We start from the raw sequence: 25,451 nt of genomic DNA, 5'->3' as shown, positions 1-25,451 counted from the left end.
TTTGCCAGAGAACACAGTCTGTTGATTATTAAGAAGAGGATGCCTTGGCCTTGACGGAAGACCGTCATGATATGCATTACTTCACAAAGTAAATCTAGAGTAAGGGATGCTCCAGAACCAGCTTGCCAAATCCTCTGCCCCCATCAGCCAACGCTTTCACTTCTTCAAGCGCTTCTTCAGCTGTCCCTTGGAAGACCTCAACAGCCGGCAGTCGAAAGCAGATCCCATAGTTCTTAATAGCCCACTGGAAAGCCTCCCATGCCCGCTCATAGTCAGCCGGGCGGGCAGGTATGGTGATCGAACCAGGTGCCCCTGCCGGCCTGACAGTGACGCTCAGGTTCGGAGTTGCAAGGGGCATCTTGAAACGGGGATCCTCCTGCACCACGACAGAGACCAAAGTTGCCTCCTTTGACACACACTCCGCCATAAGCTGTGCCGATCCTTTACCCTGCGGACTTCCCACCGCATCAAAGCCATATTGGATCTCGTTGCACTGGGTCTTTTCCAGAATTTCCCGAATTTCTCCGGCCACGTTGGGTGATTTGTAGTCCAAGGTGTGAGTAGCACCGAGCTCTTTTAGAAGAGAATGCCGACCCGGGGACGCAGTGACAATGATAGGCGCAATACCGCTTGCTTTTGCGAACTGGACCGCACAGATACCAACACTACTCGATGCGCCCCAGATCAAGATTGGTCCAAAAGAGGTCCCAGCGTTCGAGGAAGAATCATTCGGGACGGGTAATTCGAATATATTGTAGAGTGCATCCGCAGCTGTCATGGCTACAACAGGGAGACATGCAGCATGAGAGGGAGGAAGGCTTGCTGGGACTCGAAAGCACATCTCCTCCGGACATGCCAGGTACCGCTGATGGGTACCATATCTGGTCGGTCGTCCGATTCCCGCGGGCGTATATCCTGCGACAATCTCACCAGGTTTAAATTTCGAGCCTTGTGGTGCGCTGAAGACTCTTCCGCAGAAATCATATCCGAGTACTGCTGGGTCTATTCCGAGAAGAGTAGCATGTTTGATGTCCGCTGGGTTGGCTCCGGAGTAGATGGTCTCAATCAGAAGCTCCCCGTCAACAGTGCTTGGAATGGGCTCTCTCCGACGGACCCCAAACCGTAAATTCTCGTCGACATACAAGGCAGCGTTCGCTATTGTGGTGGACATGTCTTTTGAGGGCAAAATGGCTAGGTGAAACTTTGCGTGATTGCAATGAAGTAAAAATGCACAGGATGGCGGGCGTCTTTATGCCGTCTCCTGTGCAGCCTCGACAGGTCTAAACTCGAACTATAAAACGCCATGTGGACATCCGAAGTATGGAGAGCATGAGCCGGTCATTGCCACATTGGACGGAAAGCGTCATCAATGCTGATTCCGATTCCGCTTAGTTATCCCATTCCCCCATACTCCCCGCTACGTACTCATGTGGGGAAAAGTGGGGATGAACTGGAGATAAAAGAGTTCTTGAGGATGAGGAAAGCCCTTGTCCAGCATGAAGAGCATGTCTCGTGCATCATTGCCATAAACCATCAGCAATAACATCATGTCAGTGCAAGAATCTCTCCACCGTCGTTTTCCCGACTTGGTGTATGCACCCCTCGTGCATCCCGACAAACATCCAGTCTTCAAGTATACAGGTTTCCATCCAGGAAAAGTGACAAAACTACCAAAGGGTCATGTAAAAGAAGCTGGATACCAAGCTTTTCCCGTGGATGTGATCTGGGAGCGAGATCAGGCCATTCCCATGCGGGATGGAGTCAAGCTATATGCAGACATCTTTCGACCAGCTGCTGAGGAAAAAGTCCCGGCTATCATCCCATGGAGCCCCTACGGTAAGGCTGGGACTGGAAGTCAGAACTATGACAATATGGGTCCATACCGCATTGGTATTCCGTATCAATGCCTCAGTGGATATGAGACATACGAGGCAGGTCAATACCATTCGAACGGTTGCGTTCCTCATCTTTGCTTACGATGGTCGTGTTTAGGGTCCCAATCCAGCGGAATGGTGCTCTAGAGGCTATGCTATTGTCGACATCAATGCTCGTGGAGCGGGTCACTCCGAGGGCAACCTCATGTTCTGGGGTGAACAGGCGAGTAACGACAGCTCACCAACCTCTTTGATCTCACTGACTCTATCCAGGAAGCCACTGATATCTATGATGCTATTACCTGGGTAGCTCACCAGCCGTGGTGCAACGGATCAGTGGTCATGATGTATGTTAGTCTCTACAAACTGCACTCCTCATATCTAACGACGTGTGCGTAGGGGCAACTCGTGGCTCGCCATTTCGCAAATCAACTTCGCTTCTCGCTTTTCTCATCCAAACCTCAAGGCGATTGCGCCCTGGGAGGGACTGACAGATCTCTACTCCCATCAGCTATGTCGCGGAGGAGCCTACAAGGCAGCTTTCATGAATCTGATTCTCAAAGGATTTGGAGGTACGCTGACACGATATTCTTCGCCTACAGCTAAGGCACTTATAATTTGGCATCAACGATAGGATTTGGACAGGTCGAAGATATCGGCTCCATGGCTCAACAGCGCCCCCTCCGCGACGAGTATTGGCAGGAAAAGCAGGTCCATCCCGAGGACATTAAGGATATCCCCATGTATCTGACCGCATCCTACTCGACCGGTTTACACTGCGAAGGCTCATTCCATACCTTTGAGGTAGCGCCCACCCCGCGGAAATGGTTGCGAGTTCATGCAACCCAAGAATGGCACGACATCTACCGCCCCGAAGCGACGGATGACCTGCAACGGTTCTTTGATTTCTACGCCAAAGGAATCCAGAACGGATGGGAGAGTGAAACACCTCGAGTGCGGTTGAGTTTGCTCGGTTACGATGGAAGCCCAGCAAGGACTGTTGTGGAACGTCCGGAAGAGCAATGGCCTCCTGCGCGCCAGCATATCCGACGATTCTACCTGGATGCCGCTGAGGGGACTCTCGTACCCTCTAACCCAGCGAGGAATGCTTCTGTTGAACACGAGGGACACTCCCTCACTGACTCCTCGGTGCGTTTTCATTTTTCTCTTCTCCCTAATGTCTGATAACGAACGGTTTTCCCTAGGATTTTACTCTCTACTTTGACAAGTACACCGAGCTCTGCGGCCGCCCATTCGTCAAGCTGCACATGTCCTGCAATGCAGCAGACGACTTCGACGTCGTTGTTCAGATCCGCAAAGTCTCCGCTTCTGGGGAACTCCTCGAATCGCTGAATTGGTCGCCTATGCCCAAGCCCCGACCTGAAGTGCCCGATGTAAACGTCGCTAAGCATCTCGGCCAGCAGGGGATGCTTCGGGCTTCCCATCGTGTCAGTCTCCGTCCTCGAGCGAGTGAGGATGAAGTGCCTGTCTATGATCATGCTAGTCGTCAGCCTGTTACCCCGGGTGAGATTGTCCCGTTGTTGATACCGATCTGGCCTGTGGGTATGGTGTTCGAAGCAGGGGAGGGCTTGATGCTCAGAATCTCCGGGCATGATATGTCGCTGCCGGAGGTGGAGTTTATGAGGCTAACGGCTCCGGTGGATGAGAACAAAGGACGGCATGTGGTGCATACAGGAGGGAAGTTCGATAGCTACCTGGTACTTCCGTTCATAACCGAGTAGGAGAACCGCATCAGACTCGGTGAACGCCGTGGAACAAAGATGGAACTCTATGCGTTGACTCTGTAGTTTGTTGAGTTATCTACGCTGTATTGTTCCTTACTACAATCAATGTATGATCTCCCTCACAGAAAACCGCCTCGCGTCTCCCTCCGTCGCCCAATATTCCCGCGGTGTCAACCTTTTGCCAATACACGGCAAACTCCTCGCCAGTGTCATTGGCCGCAATGTCAGTAGTCCTATTTCCCGTACATAGTCCAAACTGCCTGGTGCCTATGCCCAGTTGCCCATTGAGCCCATCACCCGCGGACCAAAGGGACCCATCCGCCGCCAAAGCTACAACATGTGCCCGTCCCGCAGCTGCATCGACGATCGGGAGGCGTCTGCCAGTATCAGTCATAATGACAGCTTCCTTGAACTCAACGCCGCTCATCTGATTAACAGCTGCAATTTCGGGCCATTTGTCCGATCTGTAACCCCAGACGAACAGCTGTCCCGAGCGAGAGACACCAACATTGTAACATCCGCCTGTTGCCAGCTTCTTGATAGGCGGTAGTGGCAAGCTCCGAGGCGTGTAATCGAGCACTTCCGGTAGACGAGACGGCCATTGTTGGATTGGATCATCAAAAAGGACATGGCGATTCCATGCCTCTTGGAATGCCTCATCTTCATCCGGTGGATCGGGGGGTTGGACAGTTTTCTTTTCGCCCCATACATGCACAGTACCAGCCTCATCTAGCGCAGCAAATTTACTGGTAAGCTTGACGATAGGAGCTGCGAATGTCACCGAATGAGTGGGGTTGTGCTTGGTCTCTTTGTCTGCCAACCAGGCAATCATCGGCCGCCATGAGTCGAAGGAAACAACTGTGCGAGGATCACTTTCGAGGACGAGGGCAACTGCCCCTGAGATGAGAGCTGGGTTATGCATGCGCGCACTTCGCACAGCAATATGTGAGATTTGTCTTCCTGGAATGGATCTCAATCGCGTGGAAGCTTGGCCATTCCCGTCCTGTGCGAGGAGGATGAATAGCTTTCCCTTCTCGCAGAGAAAGGCTGCCCTATGGCTTCCCGACAGAACAATGGCCTGTTGAATTCGGCTGGGGTGTATTGCATCCGTGACAAGTGCGAGTTCGTCATCGTCGAGAGGATGATGGCTAAAATGTCTTAAGTGGTCCTCAACCTGCAAACGTCGACCCATCATCGCAGCTGATGATGTGAATATTCTGACTGGGCCTTGTTGAAGGTTTGAGCCTGAGAGGCCACAGGGGACAGTATGAACAATCCCTTCCCTTATTGTGCTCGCAGCAATGCTCTTCGCCAACAGAGCGACGAGGACAGGAACGAGGCTCGCCTAAGTATCCGTCACTATTCTCACCACAACCGTAGAGTTGCATTCATGAGTTTAATGGAAGATGTTTCGTGAATTCGGTTCAGAAATGGGGTATCAGGAATAAAACAGATCTGAGATCGAGCACAGGGTTGATCCAAGCTAGAATTCCCACGACACCATACTTTCTTTATAATGCTCGGTCCATATATCGTCAACCGCAAATGGTCGTAAGTCATGCTTCATAACCAACCTAAGGCAAGTTGAGAGTCGCCAAAGCGGTTGGCGAGCGCCCACATAGCCGCCGCCGAGGCGTACAAAGAGCATTCGACAGTCATCGGAAAATACCACATTAGATGGGCCATGATCAAGCAGGAAAATACCTGTCACTCCTCGCCGAAAGTGCTGCAGCATCTCCATTTTGGTATATCTGACCCGGCGAGGCCAAGAAAAAAGGTGTTTTCCATGATGAGCTTTTTTCCATCCTTTGGCGTCTCAGTTCTCTCTCTCGCTCTCTGGCCCGTTTACTGCGTTCTCGAGACGCGCGCTCTTGCTTTTTGCGTTTCTCCCTTGCTTCGGCGCTGTTGCCAGATAATAGGTTTTTGAGCCACTTCATCATTTTAACCGTGGTTGAGGGAATGGCGAGATGATTTGGGAAATTGTGCCTGCAGTCTCGATATTGAAAAGGGCAGAAAACTGTGTCATCCCGATCGAGCCATAGTAATTTCAGAGGCTTTCTTTATGTCTTTGGACCAGCGGTAGTGAGAGTGAGATAGTGAGACGCCACGTTGCAGCTGTACAGAATGATTATGGTCCCACTGACCCAAATAGCATCTGGTGGATGGACAGGTTGAGAATACTATTGGAGAAAAAGGCTCAGCCGTGGGGGCTGTGTTCTTGTGCTGCGTTAGGCGCCCTATGCTTACAGTAAAACAAACTTGGCATTGGCTGACATGTCTCATTATTCGAATGTTCGATTACACTTGGCAGGTCAGGGAAAATCCCCCTTGCAGAGAGGCTTCGACTAGAAGGAAGTGATCGGAGTGCCAGTGTACTCTGGAGTACATATTTCAAGTCGTGCCTTCATTGTGAGTATATAAATGCTACCAATGACCCGAGGGGCACGCGTCTCTCATGGACAACCATACCTCAATACTAAGATAGCCCATTGAGAAATGACAGAGAGTAATATTGATCAGAGTAGAGTACCACTGTGCTGTGACATCAGTGCCATGATTAAGAAGTATTGAGAAAGTTAGAAACCGCGTTCCTGGGGTTCTGGGGGACCCGGAAATGAAATTCTACACCACATGGTGCATTTATGCTTACCACCCACGGCTATATGCTATCTCGGATAACTAGTCGGAAGGGCGTAAATATACCCTTCTCACCCTGCCAGATTACCACATTCATCTGGATTAGCTCCGTTATCGCGCAGAAGCTGAATAACCTCTGGCTCAGAATGCGCCCCAATCAGTAGTTCGTGCTCGTGAACGAGCCACATGAGAGGCGTGTGACCGTTGTTGTCCTTGATATTGACATTAGCTCCTCTGCGGAGGAGTAATTGTACTTTTGCGTAGTCATGAGAGAATATTGGTGTTCTTCCCTCCTTGTCCCTTATATTGGGGTCTGCGCCTCTATCTATCAAGAACTCGCAGATCTCAAGGGTTTGGGCGCAATGTAGAGGAGTCCCTCTGTATCTATCTTGAGAGTTGATATTGGCCCCCTCTCGAAGCAGCAATCGCACGAATTGAATCCGTCCCAAAGAAGCGGCCAGATGGAGGGCTGTCATACCGCTACCGCGATCGGCCAACTCGGTATTGGCCCCGGCCGAGAGGAGCTGTTGCGCTATAGCGTACGATCCTGCCATGACCGCCTCGCAGAGAGGAGGACGAGGGTTAGGTCGAACCATGTTAGGGTCTGCTCCGTGCTCCAGGAGCAGCCGTACCATGTCGGCTCTCTTCAATTTGACGGCACCACCTAGAGGACTATTCACAGCGAGGTCACATCGTTCATTTGGGTTAGCACCCAATTTCAAGACAGCTACAAGCAGGGAACGATTCCTGTTTTCGACAGCACGCATTAAAGGGGTTTTGCGTCCAACTGTATCTATTGAGAAATCAGCTCGGCCAGTTGAGCAAATAAGCCTCTGAAGCGGAAGGTCTCGAGTCATCATTGCATGTTCGAAGATTGTAAGATTTCTCGGCACCTTCAATTCGGGCAGGCGCGAGATTAGATCGGCCAGATCCTCCCTTTGGTTGGCATATGGAATACACCTGGTGGTGAAGAGTACCCTGATCACCTGTTCATTGCGCTTGGCCACGCGGCGAGGAATGGAGAGGCCCAGCGATGTGGATTATCGCCATCCGAATGTTGACAACTTCCACAGTAGTGGCACACGCAATTATTGAAAATGCCATGGAGTGATTTGGCCTCAAGCGCCGACTTGAGCAAATGGCTGAGATTCCTTTCGGCCAAGATGTATATGAGTCTCGTCGATTTGGCGTATCTCCGATTTTGGTGCTTTTCAAACAGGTTATACATGTATGTCCACTGGTAAGTAGCGAAAGGGAAAAGGAAATCTGTCTGAGAAACGCCAGCCTGCTCTGCAGCCTCTGCATGTTGCAGAACGTTGTTAACAGCGTAATCCAGGAATGGGAGGCTCTTTGACGTTTTCTCCCGGAGGGCTGCTGCCGCTGCTGATTTGGCGTGAGGAAGATCGTTGGGCAATATACTTCCCCTGAAGATGTATGCTTGCGTCAGGTAGTTCCAGCAGCAGACTTTAAGGTCTTCGTGACCTGGCACCATTCTGCCACCATGCACGTCCCGCCAGAGCTCGTCCAAGCCTCCTTCTTTGAGTAAGAAATCGCGGACCGATTCGTGGATGAACTGAACAGTCTTTTTCCTTGACTTGGTCACTTCTATCAAGCCTTTGGAGGAGCTGAGGATAAACCGAGAGACGGAATCGTCATTCTCCAGAAGTTCCATTGGGTCCAGCTCATTCTCATTATGCGACTGAACCGCATAAAAGAGCTCATGCGGACTAAGGGGCCTGTTCGCGTAAAGAGTCCATTGTAGGCAAAGAAGAAGGTCTTGCATATTCTGTGTGTCTCGTGTCAGGATGTCTTTGAACAGTTCCTTGAGCCTCGGTGGGATTTCTCGCAATCTTTTCCGTAAGGCGCTCATCCGACCCTGATCATATGCCCTCTTCAGTATATCGACAACCAGCACAACCCACAAAAAGATTCCCGACGCCTTTTCAATGATCTCCGCCTTGACTTCTGGAATCTCTTTGTGTTTAATGCTCGCTAGTTTGAGATCCAAATAGTGTGAGATGTCTTTTCCATGTCCGTCCTGCCCTTCCAGGATCATCTCAAGTCCCTTGTCGAAGGTAACATGGGGGTAGTGGCGACTGGAGAGACAGACATGAAGGGGTATCAGACTGGAAGCTGCGAGCTCGCCAAGCTCGCCAAAGTAGTCGACCATGTCTCGGACCTCACTTTCGTCGCACTCATCCAGAGCATCGATGAAACATATAAGAGGTTGCCCTTCCAAGTTCCGAATAACAAGACGAAAGACATCTTGCAGGCGCTCAAGGCTCCAGCTTCCTGAGTTTAGCATCGACTGCGTTACCTCCGAGTCCAATATGTTTCGAAGCCGAGGTAACAGATTGAATAACTGAAAGAGAAGAGACCTATACATGCCAGTGGCAGACTTTTCCAGTTCGTCTCCTCGTGCATTGAAAAAGAACGAGATGACAATGGCGCCTGAAGCCGACGTTTTTTGCTTTGTATTTTCGAATGCAAACTTCATCAAGGTTGATTTCCCCGTTCCGGGGTTGCCCTTGATCCACAGAAATCCATTGTGCTCGTGGGACAATCCGCTATCCAACCATTTCTGGTACTCAGGCTGGTCGAGCAGCCACTTGCACGTTTCTGAAAAGGCCTTTTTGATTGCGAACCCACGTTCTTCTCGGCGGTCAAAGTCTAATGCCTCCAGGCACAGTCGCCGATGCTCGAGAGCAGATGTCGGCAGTCGATGCGTCTGTGACTCGGACAGAGATGTTGGTGGAATGACGCCCAGCAATTCTTTGGCATAGGCAGCTGCCGTCGCCGCTGCAAATTCTTGCCACTCTTTGTTTTTATGCGAATCCGCATAATCGCAAATGCCCCTAATTGTTAAACACGGAAAGTTGTCAACAAGCCCAGCTGCTTCCATCTCAAAGCAAAGAATTCCTAGGTATCTCGCAAATCGATCCCTGACAGTTGCATGCCTCATAACTTGATTTGCTGAGCCAATCGTGCCGTAATGAACAACCGGCGCACATGCTTGTCTCGCAGGTCTCGTCACTGCGAAACTTCGGTCACAATTATGACAACTGTCTCCCTCCTCGTGGTCGTAATCCGCCTCAAACAATACGTCGCTTCCGGAATCTCGAGGCCCGTACCGCAGTCTCATCTCCGGATGCTTGCTCGTCATCTCATCAATTAACGCGAGTATGCGGGAGCCCGCCTCAGTCCGATGTTGCGCCTGAAGCTTGGAGACGGCGGTCAGGAGCAGTGGAGGAGGCTTGTCCAAGACCCCCATACGTTCGAATATGCCGTCCCCAACCGTCTTTCCGTAGTCATACTGGATCACTCCAGGGCTCTGTTTGATCGGCGTACTGACGACAACGTCCCCAAGTCGAATGTCGGCCTTCTCAGTTGGCGCGCCTCCACCGACTCCGACTAAGAGCCAGAACCTGACGGAAGGGAAGCTCGATCGCATCTGACTTGCCACAATAGTCGCAGGTATATGTCCGTATTCTCCAGCGGGCAGGCATGCAATCACACAGTTGTGGCCTGCCATAGTGCCAAAAATATATGTGTTATTGTCCGTCTCCAATTTGCCAGCATCACCGTGAGTCTCGTCGAGCATTGCCTCGGCGGCCGCTAGCTCCAGCGACAATGCTGATATCCATCCTACCGTGTAGTCTTCGCGAGAAAGAGTTTTGAACCCAATCGTCTCATTACCCCAATTTCCGTCCCCCAATTTCCTTCGTTTGGAGGCCCTGTCTGCCCGTTCAGGGCTGAAATCGCCATTTTCAATCTCGGAGCAGCTCGACATCGTCACCTATATTGATACTGTACTCGTCCATATCTTGTGTAAGCCGCCAAATAGTACATAATGATCTCGTTTGGGCTGAGATTGTCTTTTGAAAGTGCGAAACGGTAGACTTACTGCAGAGGAATTTCTCTTGTGATTTGCCTTCGAGCTGTGAGAAACGCGAGCAATTACAAGATCTGGGGAAAGTAGATGTATTCCTGTGAGGGAGAGAGGGAGAGAAGAAATCCAACAGAGATGCAGTCCAACAGCCTAGCGAGACCGGCTTCCTAAGGCTGGCTGCACTGCAGTTCCTGTTGATATGATATGATCTGCTTAATGAACTTGCTTATATACAAGCATCTAGATTGTGTCTCAGTTCGGTGGGTATGGAGAAGAAAGACATGCCCTGGATGGAACATAGTCATATGCAGAATCATGCACCTCGCTCTGAAACATCTATCTTTTGTCTCTCATAAACTGTCTTGAGCACGCTCTACATGGCCGTGAGACAAACATTCCTCTGATATTAACGGGAGGCTCAGTCAGTTAGGTCAGCCCAGCCATCGATTCTCTGCTTCATAGCGTCGACACCGAAAGGATAATAGTATGAATCATTAGTACAAAATTGATAACAACCGATGATTAAGTGTCTCATCGCTCTTCTACATGAACCCCTGCTACTCTTATCCACCAGCCATTAACGCACAAAACTAGACCAGTCTACCGTGGAGTGCAGAAGGTTCTATGAGGATATCCGGTACCATGTCCGGTTGTCAGTTTCTCAGTCTTCTACTCCATTATCTAAGAGTTCGACCATCGCTAGAGACATTATTAATCTAGTCAAGAGTGATAGGCAAGAAATGTCACATTCTTGTGGACTATTAATCCATAAACAACCAAGCCATTCAGCGCCTGAGACACCAACACCCAAGCCAGATATCTCATATAGAATCACAGGTAACAGCCAACGCTAGAGCAAACGACGTCCAAAGCATAATATGACGACAGATCAGAAGCCACATATGTTACTCATAATCACAAGCAATCACCACCGGACTGGAGGCCATTGCCGCTGAATGTATTGAATCGCATCATCTCCCAGCTTGTCCCTCTCCTCTGCGGAGAGACCCCAGATCTGCCGAGCAAGCGCATTAAATGCCTTCAGTGTCGATACCTGACGTAGATGGTTGCGGAGCATTTCGCTCTTCTTTTCTGGGTTTTCTCTACAGAAGAAAAAGAGCTTGTTATGCAGCGCATATTTTGCATGACCTGACTTGTACTCGAGGTTTTCTACGACCTCTTCGCGCAGGTTGTGGTTGAGAAAATCGATGCGCTGCTTCTGGGACGTGCAGATGACCTCGTACTGGGTCCTTTTTTGCACAGTATAATCGAGATCTTCAAGTTTTAGGGCTTGCTCCACGACGTAGACCAGATCGTCGTCGCTTAGGTTCTCGATTATTTTGTGGATGATGTCTAGCTTCAGGAATTCTTCAACAGGAAGGCGCATGAGGGCTCTCCACCTCCTGTCTGTCGTGTGGGGGCTGCTACTGCAAGGAGTGTATGTTGCTTGTGAAGTATGCGTATTGGTCTGCGACTCCTGCGTACAGCTTCTGGTAGGTTTGGTGTTTTCTTCAGCCAGTAAATCCACTTTTCGCGTTAGTATGTCCTTGATGAGTTATGAGACGAATGGTACATACCGGCCAAATCATTGCTGTTATTGCTATTTGAAGACTCAGAATTATCAGGAGTCCAATCTTCTGTGCCTGTGCCACTTTCCGAGTCCCATCTGCTCTGCTGTACAGGAGATTGGGGGGATCTGGATCGACGTTCCAAGACGCCTTTCGCCATTTTCTGGTGGGGAGTTCACCTTCTATTAAATATAAGTTTTGGGCTTCCGGGATTAATAGGCTGCTCTTCTCCTGGTGAGTGGAGGAATTTTGAGATCTCTCGTGGTGGTGAGGGCAGATCATAGTCATAGATGCCTGCGATATGCCGGTCATTATGACATGGTGGTGAGCTAGCATATTCAACTCTACACTTTAGGGATTATATAGTCCAATATCGGTCAAATCGCACGAAATTCGTATTATTCTAAAGCCCAGAGTTGATACTATTCAAATACTATTCAAATCTCATATATATATTAGCAATATGCCCCCTAAGCGCGCATCCACAACTCCTCAGCCTACTGAGCCGGCCAAACGCGTCATTCCGTACAATCTTAGGAAGACCCAGATTCCACGCACTGGCGGTTATCAAGGCAAGGGGAAGATGAATGGCTCATATGCACCTCATGCAGCTATATCTCAGGCAGCGGCAATCCGTACGAGAGCTGCAAGGGCAAAGGCAGCTGCTATAAACAGGGCAACTGCAGAGGCTAAGGCTGAGGCTGTAAAAGCACCTCAGCCTGTAGCTACTAGATCAGCTATCTCACAGGGGAAGCGCCCACAGAGCCGTCGATCCGTGACACCAAATCAGCGACGATCTACTACGCCGAGCCAGCGGGCTATCCAGAAGAGGGTTCGCTTCGAACTGTCGCCCGCGACGCTTAATCCAGCTCCCAAACAGTCCGTCAAAAAACGCGCCAAGAACTGACACCAATTTCGAATACGCTGGAGTACTATATATGCTTCTTCACCATCATGTTACTCTCGCATTACATAAAGACCACCACCTATTTCTGTCTAGGGAAATGGTCATGTCCTACAAACCATGTATGATGCCTCTAATGATGCTATCTTAAACAAAGCTTTAGGAACGTTGCAACCTTTCAAGTCATCCTTCCATAGTCCATACCACAGATCCTTATGCACCTGTGTTTGGTGGGCTGTATATCCATACTAATTCTTCGCCTCCTGCCATGCTACTTCACCCTACACAGCCTCATCACAAGGCTTACTAGATCTTGATTTCGTTCTGTGGATAGCAAAAGCGATCTGGATTCAACATTCAGCTCACGAATCACAATTTGTCAATAGAGTTGATAGACTTGCTTGATCAAGTGATATGATATCACATCGCATCTAACTCAATGTGACCCTAAAGCTGAGCCCCGAGACCAGAAAGGAAGGTGACTTGCGAAATGCAGTAACTATGTAGATATAAACACGGACACAACCCCTCAATAGCTTCGATGGTGACAAATCCACTGCATCGAATGAGTCAAGTCGGTTAAAAGTCCGGGTAATCCGCAGCTGATTATCCAGTTGCATCTGACTGGTTGACCATGGTTGATTCGAGTGGGGTAATCCCGGGTATCATCCAGCTTTAAAGACACCACGTGGCTGACAATAAGTGATGCTATACAGAATTATCTTCATCTGATCTTCTTGAGGACCTTTGACTATAACCTGACCAGAAACCATTGAAAGAAGTCATCATGCCTCTCACGGAAGAGCAAAAGCAGCACTGGCTGGAACACGGCTTCATCAGGATCCCTCAATGTTTCACCAAGGAAGATGCCGACAACTGGACAGCCTCCATCTGGGCTCGCCTGGGCATCTCTCCGACGGACAAGTCCACTTGGAAGAGTGAGCGAGTCAACATGCCCGGTCATACACTCGTCGACGTGAAAGACTTTGCGCCAAAGGCATGGGATGCGATCTGTGAGCTCGTCGGAGGTGAAGACCGGGTAACGGATTGGTGCAAGGGCTGGCGGGACTCGTGGATCATCAATCTTGGGAGACCAGAATACAAGCCTGATGATCCGTTGGACTTCCGGACGTTGGATAACTGGCATAATGACGGAGACTGGTTCACGCATTTCCTGGATAGCGGGGAGCAAGCGCTCTTGGTGATCCCCTTATTCAGCGATATCAAGTCCAAGGGAGGCGGAACTGTGATATGCACCGATGGGATTGGCCTTGTAGCTAAGCATCTGGTCAGTTTCCGTCCCCTCATGAGAAGAAATTATAGTGACAGTCTGTCAGTACGACCACCCCGAAGGAACATGGCCATCACTCGCATCGCGGTCCGCTCCGAACCAACCTCCAGAGGCAGGCAAGCAGTGGAGAGACTGGGTGAAAGATCCTCAGCTCACACGGGCTGAGTCTTTTCACGAAGCCACCGGGCAAGCGGGCGATGTCTACCTCCTCCACCCATTCATGTTGCATTCTGCCTCGCGCAATCTCCTGCGTGAAGTCCGCATCATCACTAACCCTCCAGTCTCGCTCAAGGAGCCCTTCAACTATAACCGGCCCGACGGTAAATACAGTCTCGTGGAGCAGAAGACTCTGAAAGACCTGGGGCGACCCGAGGGCTTGCCGGAGTGGAAGATCACAAAAGAGAGGGAGATGCTTACTCCGGCTCGTGTGCAGGTCAGTCATTTTCCCTTCATGGTTTGGTTCTAGTTCTGACGGTGTTTGCAGATACAAGAAGACATGCGCCAGAAGGAGTTGGAACGACTGAAACAGGCGGGATCTTCTATCACGAAGTTGGGAAGTGCCAAGCCTCTCGAGTCGTTCTATCCATCATGATGAGCGCTGGTATTGATAGCTTTGGGATCATTTTCATACATCATATTGGTATAGCTACTCTTCACAGTCTCCGAAGATGCTTGGAACTCAGCCATAATGTGATGAAGACTTACTCAGTCTCGCTTCGTATGTCAAAACTCAAGTCACTGCAGAGACGCTGAAATTAGTAGCGGCAGTGCAGAGAACGTATTTTTTGCTGATTGCTGCCATTTTTCAGGATAGAGTTGGTGTGTTGGCATGGCCATGAGGAAGGTGAAGGAAAAGGGGTAAAAATTCTCTTTTAGAATTCGACACTTTGTGGATAGAACCTGGTGGATTCATTTGAATAGTTTCTATTCCGATTCAGTTGTATATGTGGAGAAAAGAATACTAGAGATGCAAGTTGCCTATGTCTGGCTGTTTATGCAGTAAATATTGTTTCCTACCTAGCAACTTTAGTGCTTTGGCTGCGTAGCCTGTTAGTGACTGATTGTACCAATATTAATAATGAAGAAAGAACCCTGTATAGCCTAACATAACTTGGCAGGAAAATTGTAGCGAGGATATTGCTTAATGTACATCTAGTCCCAACACAGTCACTCTATTCCTGCGTATGAGATCCAAAGGTCAAATCCTAGTGGTAGGAACCTGCTTTTGTGACTAAGATATTCAGTCGCTGCAATTATTATTCCAAGAAATTCTCCTGGTTGCCACCTCGAGTGGTCAAGTTTAATTAACCAAAGTTTCCTTGTTCATCCGTGATGAAGCTATTCGGAGTTCAATTTCCGTATCAGGAACAGCAGGTGGGGCGGTCTTACTTGGAGAATCTCGACGGTTCTGTTACTCCGATTGGAACCCCTGAATGAAAAGTCCTAGCCTGATCCAAAAGAGCCGAAATCCCCGCGGCTTTTTCTGCATAATATCTGCGGGGAAGCATGCTGGTGCCTGGTGGCTCCGGGGCTCGAGAGGCGAACAATGAGAGCCTTAGTGACCCAGCTACCAATCCATATCTGCAAGCTCAGTGCATGTTCCAAGTCTGAAGAAGTAATCCAGCATGAGGATGCGGGGTACAATGATTAAATTAACGAACTGGACAGAAGAAGAGGGACAAGAATCGGATCGGCGGGCCGTAAGAGCTTGACCAAGTCAGGCCAGTCTAATAACCGAGGGCTCCTAGCCATCAAGATGAAACACTGAGGCGTCTATCATTTACTCTACATTCCATGAGTGCATTCACAATGGCTGCCTTGTGAATACTACCCCGTTCGTTCGCAGATTGACCCTGCGAAATGGCGCTTCTGCAACATCCCTCGAGCAAAATTTCTCCGTCTCTAATCGGTAGTTCTCTCCTGGCACAAGGGGTATAAATACCCAGGTTGAAGAACAATTGACCGTCCTATCCTCAAGCCTTCAGACTTGTTGAGAGCAACATGGACTCCAAAAAGAGCATTGTGGCCGCTGCGCTGGCCCTTCTTCCCCTCGTGTCCGCGCAACAGCCCGCCTCAACCTCTGCTGGTAACCCCAAGCTTACAACTTATAAATGTACCACCGCCGGCGGCTGTGTTGCACAGGATACCTCTGTGGTCATTGATTGGAACTACCACTGGATCCACACAACCAGCGGGTATACATCTTGCACCACATCTTCCGGAGTCGACAGCACCCTCTGTCCTGATGAGGCCACCTGCGCAAAGAACTGCGTGATCGAGCCGGCCAACTACACCAGCGCCGGTGTAGCCACCTCGGGTGACTCTCTGACCATGTATCAATATGTCGAAAGCAACGGCGTCTACACCAATGCCTCGCCGCGCCTCTACCTCCTCGGTCCAGATAAGAACTATGTCATGCTGAAGCTGCTGGGACAGGAGCTCTCCTTCGACGTGGATCTGTCCACCCTCCCCTGCGGTGAAAACGGTGCCCTGTATCTGTCAGAGATGAGCGCTACCGGGGGTCGCAACGAGTACAACACTGGAGGTGCCGAGTATGGCTCTGGCTACTGCGATGCGCAATGCCCCGTTGTCACCTGGAAGAACGGCACCCTCAACACCAGCGGCGCAAGCTACTGCTGTAACGAGATGGACATCCTCGAGGGCAACTCTCGCGCCAACTCGTATACCCCCCACCCCTGCAGCGCGACGGACTGCGACAAGGGCGGATGTGGCTTCAACCCATACGCTCTAGGCCAGCAGAGCTACTGGGGCCCCGGCGGCACCGTCGACACCTCCAAGCCCTTTACCATCACCACGCAGTTTGTCACCAACGACGGCACCACCACCGGCACCCTGACCGAGATCCGCAGACAGTACATCCAGAACGGCAAGGTGATCGCCAACGCCGTGTCCTCCGCAGGCGTCAGCTCCATCACCGAGCCCTGGTGCACCTCCGTCGACGGCTCGGCGGCCACCTTTGGCGGACTGACCACCATGGGCCAGGCGCTGGGTCGCGGCATGGTCCTCATCTTCAGCATCTGGAACGATAACAGCGGCTACATGAACTGGCTCGACAGCGGCAGCGCCGGCCCTTGCAGCAGCACCGAGGGGAACCCGGACCTGATCAAGGCGCAGAATCCCACCACCCATGTCGTCTTCTCCAACATCCGCTGGGGCGATATCGGATCGACTTTCAAGAGTTCTGGTGGCTCGAGTACGACGACCACCAAGACGTCGACTACATCCGGGACCATTACTACCTCTAAGACGTCCACTACGTCGACCAAGACTACCACTACCACCGCGGCTGGTGCCACGCAAACCCACTGGGGACAGTGCGGCGGACAGGGCTGGACTGGACCCACGGTTTGTGCGTCGCCCTACACTTGCCAGGCTCAGAACCAGTGGTACTCCCAGTGTCTGTAGGTAGTCGTTAGTGAATTGCAGAGATACCTTGACCGTCTATATCTTCAGTAGTTAGCAATGCAAATACATTAGAATTGTCTGCCACTTTTGCATGTTGTAGCAATCTCGAAATGTATTTAAAGATATATATTGTTGCCACAGGCCAGGGAGAACAGCACTAAAAAAGTTGGCATAAGGGGAGCGTGACAACATAAACCTCCTGAATCCTTAAACCGTACTGAAGTAACAGAGACATTGTAAACCTCACATGATTTTATTCTCATGCAATTTCTGGGGTTTTCAACTGAAAGAGAAAGGTATTAAACTAATGGTTATTGATATAGTCTCAAATCTGCGGAGATGGACATCAACCGGTTCCATGGTCTAGTGGTTATGACTCCGGATTTTGACGCGTGTCAGTTTTCCGGCAACTCGGGTTCAATTCCCGATGGGACCTTCGATTTCTTTTTCCTCTAACATCTTCAATCTACCTTCAAAGTTGATAGATTTTTGTTGTTTCTTTCCTCATTGTTTCATTCAGACTGCAAAGAGACTGCATTATATGGTAGATGAATCATCCCTTGTGCTGAGCAGAAGAGACCCAGGCACTGTCTTGGTCTGCTCCCAAAACATTGGCCTTGACTGATTTCTGTCTATGTTGCCATCGTAAGGATGCATATTGCTTGCTTTGTATCTACTCTGAAATTCAGAGGTCGACGAGGTCAGGTTTATTCCCTTTCTATCTATTCTCGCCTGTGCAGGCCACAACAGCACCACGTAAGAAATCCGAGGTCCCGGGATATCTTAAATAATGATTACATCGACAACTATATAGGGAATCATTACGCTAAACCCAACCACTTAGGATTGCCCCTCCATTAGTTCTGTTTATCAGCAGCCATGGCCTCCACATCCTCTGAACCAGGCGTTACCGTGCCCGAGTTGAGCATCCCAGTCAGAGGAACCACCTCTCCACTCAAGAGGTACATATACCAGTAGTATGTGCCTGCATCCGTCAGCCACTGTCCACCAACCCGGGAGATGTGTACCTACCAGCAAACAATCCGCCCCCGACAATATTCCCCAGCAGCGTCGGAATGATCCCCTTCCAGATGTATAGCCCCACCGTGATCTCGGGCGCACCCAGCCAGATCGCCATCGGGATAAAGGTCATATTGGCGACGACGTGGTCAAAGCCCAGCGAGACGAAGCCAAAGATCGGGAACCAGATCCCCACGAGCTTGGAGGCGAGATCCCGGCCCTGTGTACCTACGAAGCAAGCCACACAGAGAGCCAGTTGCAGCCGATCCCGCGGAGGAAGATGTGGTAAAAGTCCGGGGTGACTTGTTTCTTTGTGGCGAAGGCGATGACTTCGGATTTGTAGGGGTCGGCGGCGAAGACGTTGCCATCTATGAACAGAGGTTGTCAGACATGAAAGTCTGAATAGGAGTCAAGGATGGCAATGCTTACAGCCGAAGATGATTGCGACGACGAAGAGGGATCCAGCCAGGTTGCCCCAGAAAGTCACGAACCAGTGCAGCAGCATCTTGTACCAGGGGAGTTGGCGTTGGAGTGCGGCGACGGTGGTGAACTATACAAGTCAGGTATATCGCAGAGTACCAGTTCGAAAAGCATACCATGAAAGAACCAGTGCAGAGGTCCGCTCCCGTCAAGATGATCATACACAAACCGTAAGGGAAGACCAGGGCGGATATCGTGCGAATCAAGCCGGGCGCATTTTCTTGGAACCATGCAGTTGTACTGGTGCTCAGGGCCGTTCCACAGGCAAAGGCAAGCAGACAACCGGCAGAAAAGGCACTGAAAAAGACCTTGTCAAGGCGCATATTGCCCTTGCCTACTCCGGCACGGGCCACAAGCTGGGCGACATCGGCCGGAGTGTGGGCGTCAATGCTGACAGTCGACATGATGGTAAGTTGGTAACGGCCTTGCCTTGAGCCCTTGAGGGTATACCTACTGATTGCTCAGGCCGCTTCTGACTCAAGAGTCAAGACTAACTTTGAGTTCGTGGTTTATTCGACCTGACGAGCAGCAAAACGAGGAAAGGGATGGTTGATATATGCATGCCCCTGTTTCTTATCTCATATCTGCACCAGACTATCGGGTCTAGATGTGTAGTATCTGGTCTTCATACTCTGTGCGTAAAGTAATGGCAGTATGCCTAGCCCTAAGCTACACAATAAACTTCCTCCACCCGCGGCACCTACTAACAAGCCGTGATCCACCTTCCATCCAATAGTTTAGATTTCTGGGTAGGCCGGGGAATGTCCGAATGAGATCAGCAGTTCAGCACTTGTCTGACCGAACCTATCGAGTCTTAGCTGATAGTGTAAGCTTTCTCGGCGGAGCTCTCCACTACAAGCTACCCAATACAATCATGGCTGCCCAAGGTAAATGATGATTATTTGTCTTAGCATCAGGCTAGGCAAAGTTGGCCTTTACCCATATCAGATTTGCTTCGACCTTCCTTTCTCGCTCGACCTACTTCTGCCCTGATATCTCGGCTAGGTGGTGCTAGACTGCTAGCCCCTGACCCCTGATATCTGCTCTGCCGTCCGGATTGCTGATACAAGCTCATGGCTTTGCTTTTGGTGGACACTTCTTAAAGTTGGGTTCTCTCATGGACAGTCATAAGGTAATGTACTTTCATTGGTGGCCAATGGGGCATTAAGAATTAAGATTACTAGGTACCTTAGTAGGCCCAGATGCACAGGAGCATCAAGAAGCTTATTCGAGAGAAGCCTTGCCTTTCAACACATCTAAAGCTTGATGGCACTGATTCATTGTGCAAGGACTTCTGCGTCAATGTTGATAAACTGCCTTTAATTCTGAGTTATGACATGGTTATCCTTAAGACTGAAGCCTGCTAATGTGTTCTGTTTTTCAGTTGGGTTGTCCAAGACATTTAGTTGCTTCAGACTACTTTAAAGGGATCTGGCAGATTGCTCCCTATTACTCGAGTAACTATACAATAATCTCCACAGGACAGAGCAGCATTATACATGGTATTACTGAAACCAGCAACTCTAAGCTTTATATCAGCTCCTCAAAAGCCTCTTTTGATCACTCTCGTACATTCTGACCTTCAAACTGTCTGCCCTTCCGTCGATATCCCTGTCCGATACTCCTTCATTCTTCTCTTCTCGGTACAGAAACAGCAGAGGCAAAGGGTCATTCCGCCATTTGGGAGCCCTGGCCCTCCGCGTCTTCCATACTGTCCCGACCAGCGTTACCGCTCCAAGCAACCACACCAAAACAGGCAAGACAATCCACTGCCATTGAACAGCGACATAGGTCATGCTTCTCATCACGCGTCCAGCAGCGATTTGTGCCTTGCCGGGATCCGAACCCGCACTGATGTACGCCGAATCGCGGAAACTCTTCGAGATTGCTGCTGCCACATTGTGCATGCTGCAGTTGAACTTCTCCACCACTTCTAAACTGCAGCCGCTCATGTTGCTCTTTACCAGGGCTTCAATAACATCCTTACCTGCATAACCGAAGCCGGAAGGCACATAATAGAGTGCGAAGACGTCTTCCATAAGAACGCCGTTGAAGATACTTGTCAAAAAGTCGTCGATGGCGATGACGGCTACGCCAAACAGCGAAAAGTTCTGGGTCGGGGAGGCTCCCAACTCTGGGCCCCAGTTTGGCTTGAGAGTGAAGTCGGTTGCTACGAGATTGCTTTGTGCCTAGGTAGCAAGAACCTCCTCACTGTAGATGTTGTCCTCAACTTGAGCCCGGATGCTCTGGACTACTGGCTCAATGGAGCACTCGATTGCTTCCCAATTAGTGTCGAAGTCAATATTCGGCATTTCTCTCCAGGGTTTGATACCTCGCGCTGCGATGAACTGGATGGGACTAAATGTGGCATTTTTGTATACCAGAGCGGATGCGGGTGTCATGACCGGGGTTACTGCGAGCTGCTGATGAAGCGGGGAGTCCGGAACAAACCAGATTGCTGTGCTGCTGTTTGCAAGCGTTAATGAGCAGTTCAATTCAAGACTATCCGTGGTATTGTGGCATGAGGGAATAAGATGGTCAGTAACATTGGAGCAAACCGCGCGAGCTCCCAACGACGCCACTGGGTCCCAGGTGCAGTTACTCGAGCTGCAGAGGTACTGAGGAATGGCCCATGGCTTGCTCTGATCAGCGTTGAAGAGCGAGCTATACACATTTGCTTTGAGTACGGGATCGACTCGGCTAGCTGCGCATCCTGTCAGCTATGGATATTGGAGAAAAATGCTAGGGACCGATTTGCCTCACCAGGGCGACTAAGCAAGCCAGAAATTTCGTATCTGGTGCTGTTTGGCAGGAAGGCCTTTTGCGAGGGATCCACCACCATGTTTGAGTAGTAATGGATCAGATTCTGGATGAAGGGATCGAAGGCGAGTGCCAAGATGATAGCCAGGCTACCCCAGACGGCGAAATGCCTGGACAACTGTTAGTAAGGGGCCATCGCAGCCTTGTGGATTCTGCTTGCCTGGCTTTTAGTATCCAGATGAGCACTGCGCTCCCATAGAAACCGCGATTGGCCGAGTCAAACGACCGGAAATCCACAAGGGGCTGCTGCCTTTGTCCGAACCACACCCACTTCAGTTGACCGATGCATTCATTGATAGAGAACAAAACACAGGCTTTGGAGATAGTGCTCAACCAGGAAATGGCCGAGTTGAGTGACAACATCCTCCAGGCAGGCTGGGGCTTGTGATCAAAATGGAGGAGCATGGCGACCATAGCAATGAGGGTACCTGCTGAGACCACCACTGCCAGGACCTCCCAAACATACCAGGCCGAGATGAAGGTCTCTGCGGATTTTGGAGGTGCTTCCTTCTCGTCTTGTACAACAGGGGATGGACTGGAATCACTTCCAGTCCCGTGACTTTGCTGTGACTGTGCATCTTCGTCCAATGGTTCATATGAATGTATACTGGACACCGACCACCTTGTCGAATCCCGTGTCTGAACGGGCTGCCATGATTGTTCTTGTTGTGATGGCATTCTGGATGGTTCAATGTGCTTGCCCCAAGTAATGAAGAAAATGACCAATTCCTTCTCCGCTCCGAGCAACTGTTATTATAAATAGAATCTTAACATGTACACTTGCTTTTGCAAGGGTCTCCTGCAAATCTCCTGTGAGCCTTGTGCACAGCCTGCCAGAGATGGTATTTGATAGGCAGATCAGTCCGACTTATTTCAAACTGGCCGGTCAGAAGATACGAAATGCGCCCAGGCTCCCTCGGCAGAAACCCTGTACTAATTAAGGCATTCTTAGAGGGTTACACAAGCACTCGCCCCATGATGACTCCGGATTGGCTCGAAAGTCGATCGCCGATTAAATGGATATTAAAACTACCGGGGAGATGTATTGCAGGGAAGATTAGAGCGTGACAGGACTCAACAGCAGTTCAATTCACCTTTGAAATTTGGGGTCTATAATGCTGATATTGCAACCGGTCGAGCTTTAGCCGACATGTGAGGCTACCATATCAGGATATGATTGACTCGGCTTCAACGACGATGGGTGGGATAGCCGAGGGTCATGTTGGGTTGTATGATGTGCAGGGTCCTATTAGATTGCCATATGCTCGTGTAAAGACGGGCCATGTCTGTATACATTATTCTCACTATATTTCGCCAACAAGCGTTCATGCTAGGTGGAGTGTGGACGACCCAGGAAGTCCTCCAGCATTTTCAGCAAGTTGTGCTGACTTCCACGACGTTCCTTTCTCCTTCTCATTCTTTCTAGTCATGATAGGAATAGCCCGGTTCCCGGACACAAATTCCCCTTCATTGTAAGTTTATCTAGGTCTCATCGACTATGACCCTGCTGGAATAGCCAGTGCTCCTGCAGGAACTGACTTCTGAGATCCACCACCTAGATTTCAACTATACCATGCAGAGAATTTCTCCAGTTGGCGCTCACATTGAGTCTTCTACTATAATCCAAGAAGATTAAATATAACAGTTATCAAGACTGACTGAAGTCACTCGAGCAGCCTGATCATGGTACATAGTGAATAGGAAGAACCCAGGGGCTTCAAGCATTAACTCTGGCTGATTCAGTTTGGATATTGAGTAGCCTACTTAATTCTGGTCTCTTTTGCCTCACTTACAACTCAACATCTCATGCGCTAATGGTAATTCTATTCATCGACAGCTGTTGATATGCACTGTCAGCCTTGCTGTAAGGAGAGCAGATGCTTACCTAATCCAGTTAGAGGCCTGAGGCCATGCATGGTCTTAGTTGACAACACACCACACCACAACATCTCTCCATTTGCACATCCTCCCATTTATTGATCCCAAAGAACATTATCCTCCGCTTCACTGATTACTCGATCTACACTCACCATCATGGACAGTTTGTCCTTGGTTGTGGTGACCCTCATCATCATTGCGGGATCTGCTCTCTTTCTCCGCATCAGACATGATCCCCGCGAACCCCCCGTAGTCCACAATGGCATCCCATTCATCGGCCATATGATCGGCTTCGTTCGTCATGGAGTCGACTACTACGCGTTGCAGAGGTATGCTCTCCATCCCCCAACTGCAAGTCCTCAATCTAACAGGAACAGCGCCAAACACGGCCTGGAAGCCTTCACCATGGACGTGCTCTTCACCAAAATCTATGTCATCACCACCCCGAATCTAGTCATCGCGGCCCGGCGCCATCACCGCAACATGTCCTTTGAGCCCGCCATCACCGGCGGGGCGAGGCGCATGACCGGCCTCAAAGGACCCGGGTTGGAACTCCTCCGTGAGAAGCGGCACGGGGGTGAGGGCTTGCACAGTGACGTCGTGCATGCAATGCGTCCGTCTCTCGAGGGAGCGGGATTGGACCGGATGAACGAGAAGGTGATCGGTTTGTTGCTCAGGAGCGTTGATGAATTGCCGACCGCTGCGCCCTTTGATTTCCACGGATGGTGTCGGTCGGCCATCACCATCGCCAGCACGGATGCGGTGTATGGTCCTCTGAATCCGTACCGGTTCAAGGAGCTGCAGGATGCGTTTTGGTACGTCTCCGGGCTGGTTTATGATTCGAAGCTAACTGGGCAGGGACTTCGAGGAGAATCTCGCGCTGCTGCTGATGGACGTCGGGCAGAGGTTCACAGCGCGCAAGGCATGGAAGGCACGGCAGCGAATCGTCGCCGCTTTCATCGATTACTACCGTGCTGATGGGCATCTCGACTCGTCGCACATGACATATGCCCGGTGGGAGACGCAGCAGAAAGGAGGTGCCACACTGGAGGACATCGCCCGCCTGGAGGCGGCTGCTGCACTGGGGACCTTGTCGAACACAGTCCCGGCGATTTTCTGGTTGATCTTTGACATCTTCTCACGTCCGGAGCTGCTGAAGGAAGCTCGAGATGAAGTGGCTCAGCATGCGATCCAGGTTGATGCGCAAGGCGTGCACACCGTTGATCTCACTGAGATCCGCGAGAAGTGTCCTCTGCTGGTGTCGGTGTTTCAGGAGACGCTGCGGCTACGTTCTAATACCGTTCCCATACGGGTTCTCTATGAGGATATCCTCCTGGATGACAAGTATCTTCTGAAAGCAGGTGGAATCCTGCAGATGCCCGCACATGCGATCAACCGCGACCAGTCAATCTGGGGCAGCGACGCGGACGAATACGACCCTCACCGATTTGTCAAAATTAACCAGTCTGACAGTCGCAAGAAGGCCAACGGATTTCTGTCCTTTGGGACCTCTCCGCATGTTTGTCCGGGCAGGCACTTTGCCACGGGGGAGATCCTGGCTCTGACTGCCATGCTTGTGGTTCGGTATGACATTGTCCCTCTCGGCGGGTTGTGGAGAGAGCCCAGGATCAACAAGACAGCTATTACGGCTTCGACAAGGCCTCCTGCAGAGGAATTCAAGGTGACTGCTACGGCCAGAAAGGAGTATCAAGGGACTAAATGGGCGTTCCGTGTGTCGGAGGGTAAGGGGAAGTACGGACTGATCATCGGGTAGCTGGACTACATAGCATGAGAGCCACTTTGGATTCACAAATCATACACAGCTATCTTCGGCTTGAAGCATCTTAGCCAGCATGACTCATTCATGGCAATCGAATTATATCCCAAAGTGGCTAGCGTTCACTGCATGTGATGCTGCC

The 25,451-nt window shown here is 50.4% G+C and overlaps 11 protein-coding genes across 11 annotated transcripts; 5 read left to right on the top strand and 6 right to left on the bottom strand.

Moving 5' to 3' along the window:
- Positions 1-94: 94 nt before the first annotated feature.
- Positions 95-1,171, bottom strand: CDV56_105642 (zinc-binding alcohol dehydrogenase family protein; the record flags this gene model as incomplete). Its single annotated transcript, XM_026759261.1, has 1 exon — positions 95-1,171. One exon carries the CDS (start codon positions 1,169-1,171, stop codon positions 95-97), a length of 1,077 nt encoding a protein of 358 aa, XP_026614656.1.
- Positions 1,172-1,547: 376 nt separating this feature from the next.
- CDV56_105447 (CocE/NonD family hydrolase) lies at positions 1,548-3,616 on the top strand (the record flags this gene model as incomplete). Its single annotated transcript, XM_026759066.1, has 6 exons — positions 1,548-1,953; positions 2,006-2,101; positions 2,152-2,221; positions 2,274-2,446; positions 2,509-3,023; positions 3,080-3,616. The coding sequence occupies 6 exons, from the start codon at positions 1,548-1,550 to the stop codon at positions 3,614-3,616; spliced, it is 1,797 nt and encodes a 598-aa protein (XP_026614655.1).
- Positions 3,617-3,695: 79 nt separating this feature from the next.
- CDV56_105359 (uncharacterized protein) lies at positions 3,696-4,814 on the bottom strand (the record flags this gene model as incomplete). The annotated part of the gene is made up of 1 exon (XM_026758978.1): positions 3,696-4,814. The coding sequence occupies one exon, from the start codon at positions 4,812-4,814 to the stop codon at positions 3,696-3,698; it is 1,119 nt and encodes a 372-aa protein (XP_026614654.1).
- A 1,513-nt stretch (positions 4,815-6,327) lies between these two features.
- CDV56_104947 (uncharacterized protein) lies at positions 6,328-10,046 on the bottom strand (the record flags this gene model as incomplete). The annotated part of the gene is made up of 2 exons (XM_026758566.1): positions 6,328-7,216; positions 7,264-10,046. The coding sequence occupies 2 exons, from the start codon at positions 10,044-10,046 to the stop codon at positions 6,328-6,330; spliced, it is 3,672 nt and encodes a 1,223-aa protein (XP_026614653.1).
- Positions 10,047-11,070: 1,024 nt separating this feature from the next.
- CDV56_104788 (uncharacterized protein) lies at positions 11,071-11,873 on the bottom strand (the record flags this gene model as incomplete). The annotated part of the gene is made up of 2 exons (XM_026758407.1): positions 11,071-11,672; positions 11,723-11,873. The coding sequence occupies 2 exons, from the start codon at positions 11,871-11,873 to the stop codon at positions 11,071-11,073; spliced, it is 753 nt and encodes a 250-aa protein (XP_026614652.1).
- A 303-nt stretch (positions 11,874-12,176) lies between these two features.
- Positions 12,177-12,577, top strand: CDV56_104727 (uncharacterized protein; the record flags this gene model as incomplete). Its single annotated transcript, XM_026758346.1, has 2 exons — positions 12,177-12,348; positions 12,462-12,577. 2 exons carry the CDS (start codon positions 12,177-12,179, stop codon positions 12,575-12,577), a joined length of 288 nt encoding a protein of 95 aa, XP_026614651.1.
- An 827-nt stretch (positions 12,578-13,404) lies between these two features.
- On the top strand, positions 13,405-14,500 carry CDV56_104575 (uncharacterized protein; the record flags this gene model as incomplete). The annotated part of the gene is made up of 3 exons (XM_026758194.1): positions 13,405-13,905; positions 13,955-14,341; positions 14,393-14,500. The coding sequence occupies 3 exons, from the start codon at positions 13,405-13,407 to the stop codon at positions 14,498-14,500; spliced, it is 996 nt and encodes a 331-aa protein (XP_026614650.1).
- A 1,409-nt stretch (positions 14,501-15,909) lies between these two features.
- EG7A (putative endoglucanase) lies at positions 15,910-17,334 on the top strand (the record flags this gene model as incomplete). Its single annotated transcript, XM_026757912.1, has 1 exon — positions 15,910-17,334. One exon carries the CDS (start codon positions 15,910-15,912, stop codon positions 17,332-17,334), a length of 1,425 nt encoding a protein of 474 aa, XP_026614649.1.
- An 857-nt stretch (positions 17,335-18,191) lies between these two features.
- On the bottom strand, positions 18,192-19,238 carry CDV56_104112 (formate/nitrite transporter family protein; the record flags this gene model as incomplete). Its single annotated transcript, XM_026757731.1, has 5 exons — positions 18,192-18,319; positions 18,367-18,553; positions 18,601-18,722; positions 18,784-18,904; positions 18,951-19,238. The coding sequence occupies 5 exons, from the start codon at positions 19,236-19,238 to the stop codon at positions 18,192-18,194; spliced, it is 846 nt and encodes a 281-aa protein (XP_026614648.1).
- Positions 19,239-20,369: 1,131 nt separating this feature from the next.
- Positions 20,370-22,309, bottom strand: CDV56_103813 (DUF3176 domain-containing protein; the record flags this gene model as incomplete). The annotated part of the gene is made up of 5 exons (XM_026757432.1): positions 20,370-21,023; positions 21,090-21,538; positions 21,598-21,764; positions 21,926-22,224; positions 22,274-22,309. The coding sequence occupies 5 exons, from the start codon at positions 22,307-22,309 to the stop codon at positions 20,370-20,372; spliced, it is 1,605 nt and encodes a 534-aa protein (XP_026614647.1).
- A 1,379-nt stretch (positions 22,310-23,688) lies between these two features.
- Positions 23,689-25,306, top strand: CDV56_103484 (cytochrome P450; the record flags this gene model as incomplete). Its single annotated transcript, XM_026757103.1, has 3 exons — positions 23,689-23,861; positions 23,910-24,347; positions 24,391-25,306. 3 exons carry the CDS (start codon positions 23,689-23,691, stop codon positions 25,304-25,306), a joined length of 1,527 nt encoding a protein of 508 aa, XP_026614646.1.
- Between the last annotated feature and the right edge of the window lie 145 nt (positions 25,307-25,451).

This window comes from Aspergillus thermomutatus (genome assembly GCF_002237265.1).
Source record: "Aspergillus thermomutatus strain HMR AF 39 chromosome Unknown NODE_88, whole genome shotgun sequence".
Taxonomy (NCBI): Eukaryota; Fungi; Ascomycota; class Eurotiomycetes; order Eurotiales; family Aspergillaceae; genus Aspergillus; species Aspergillus thermomutatus.
Note: the sequence above shows the minus strand (reverse complement) of the source record. Positions and strands in the feature narration are given on the sequence as shown.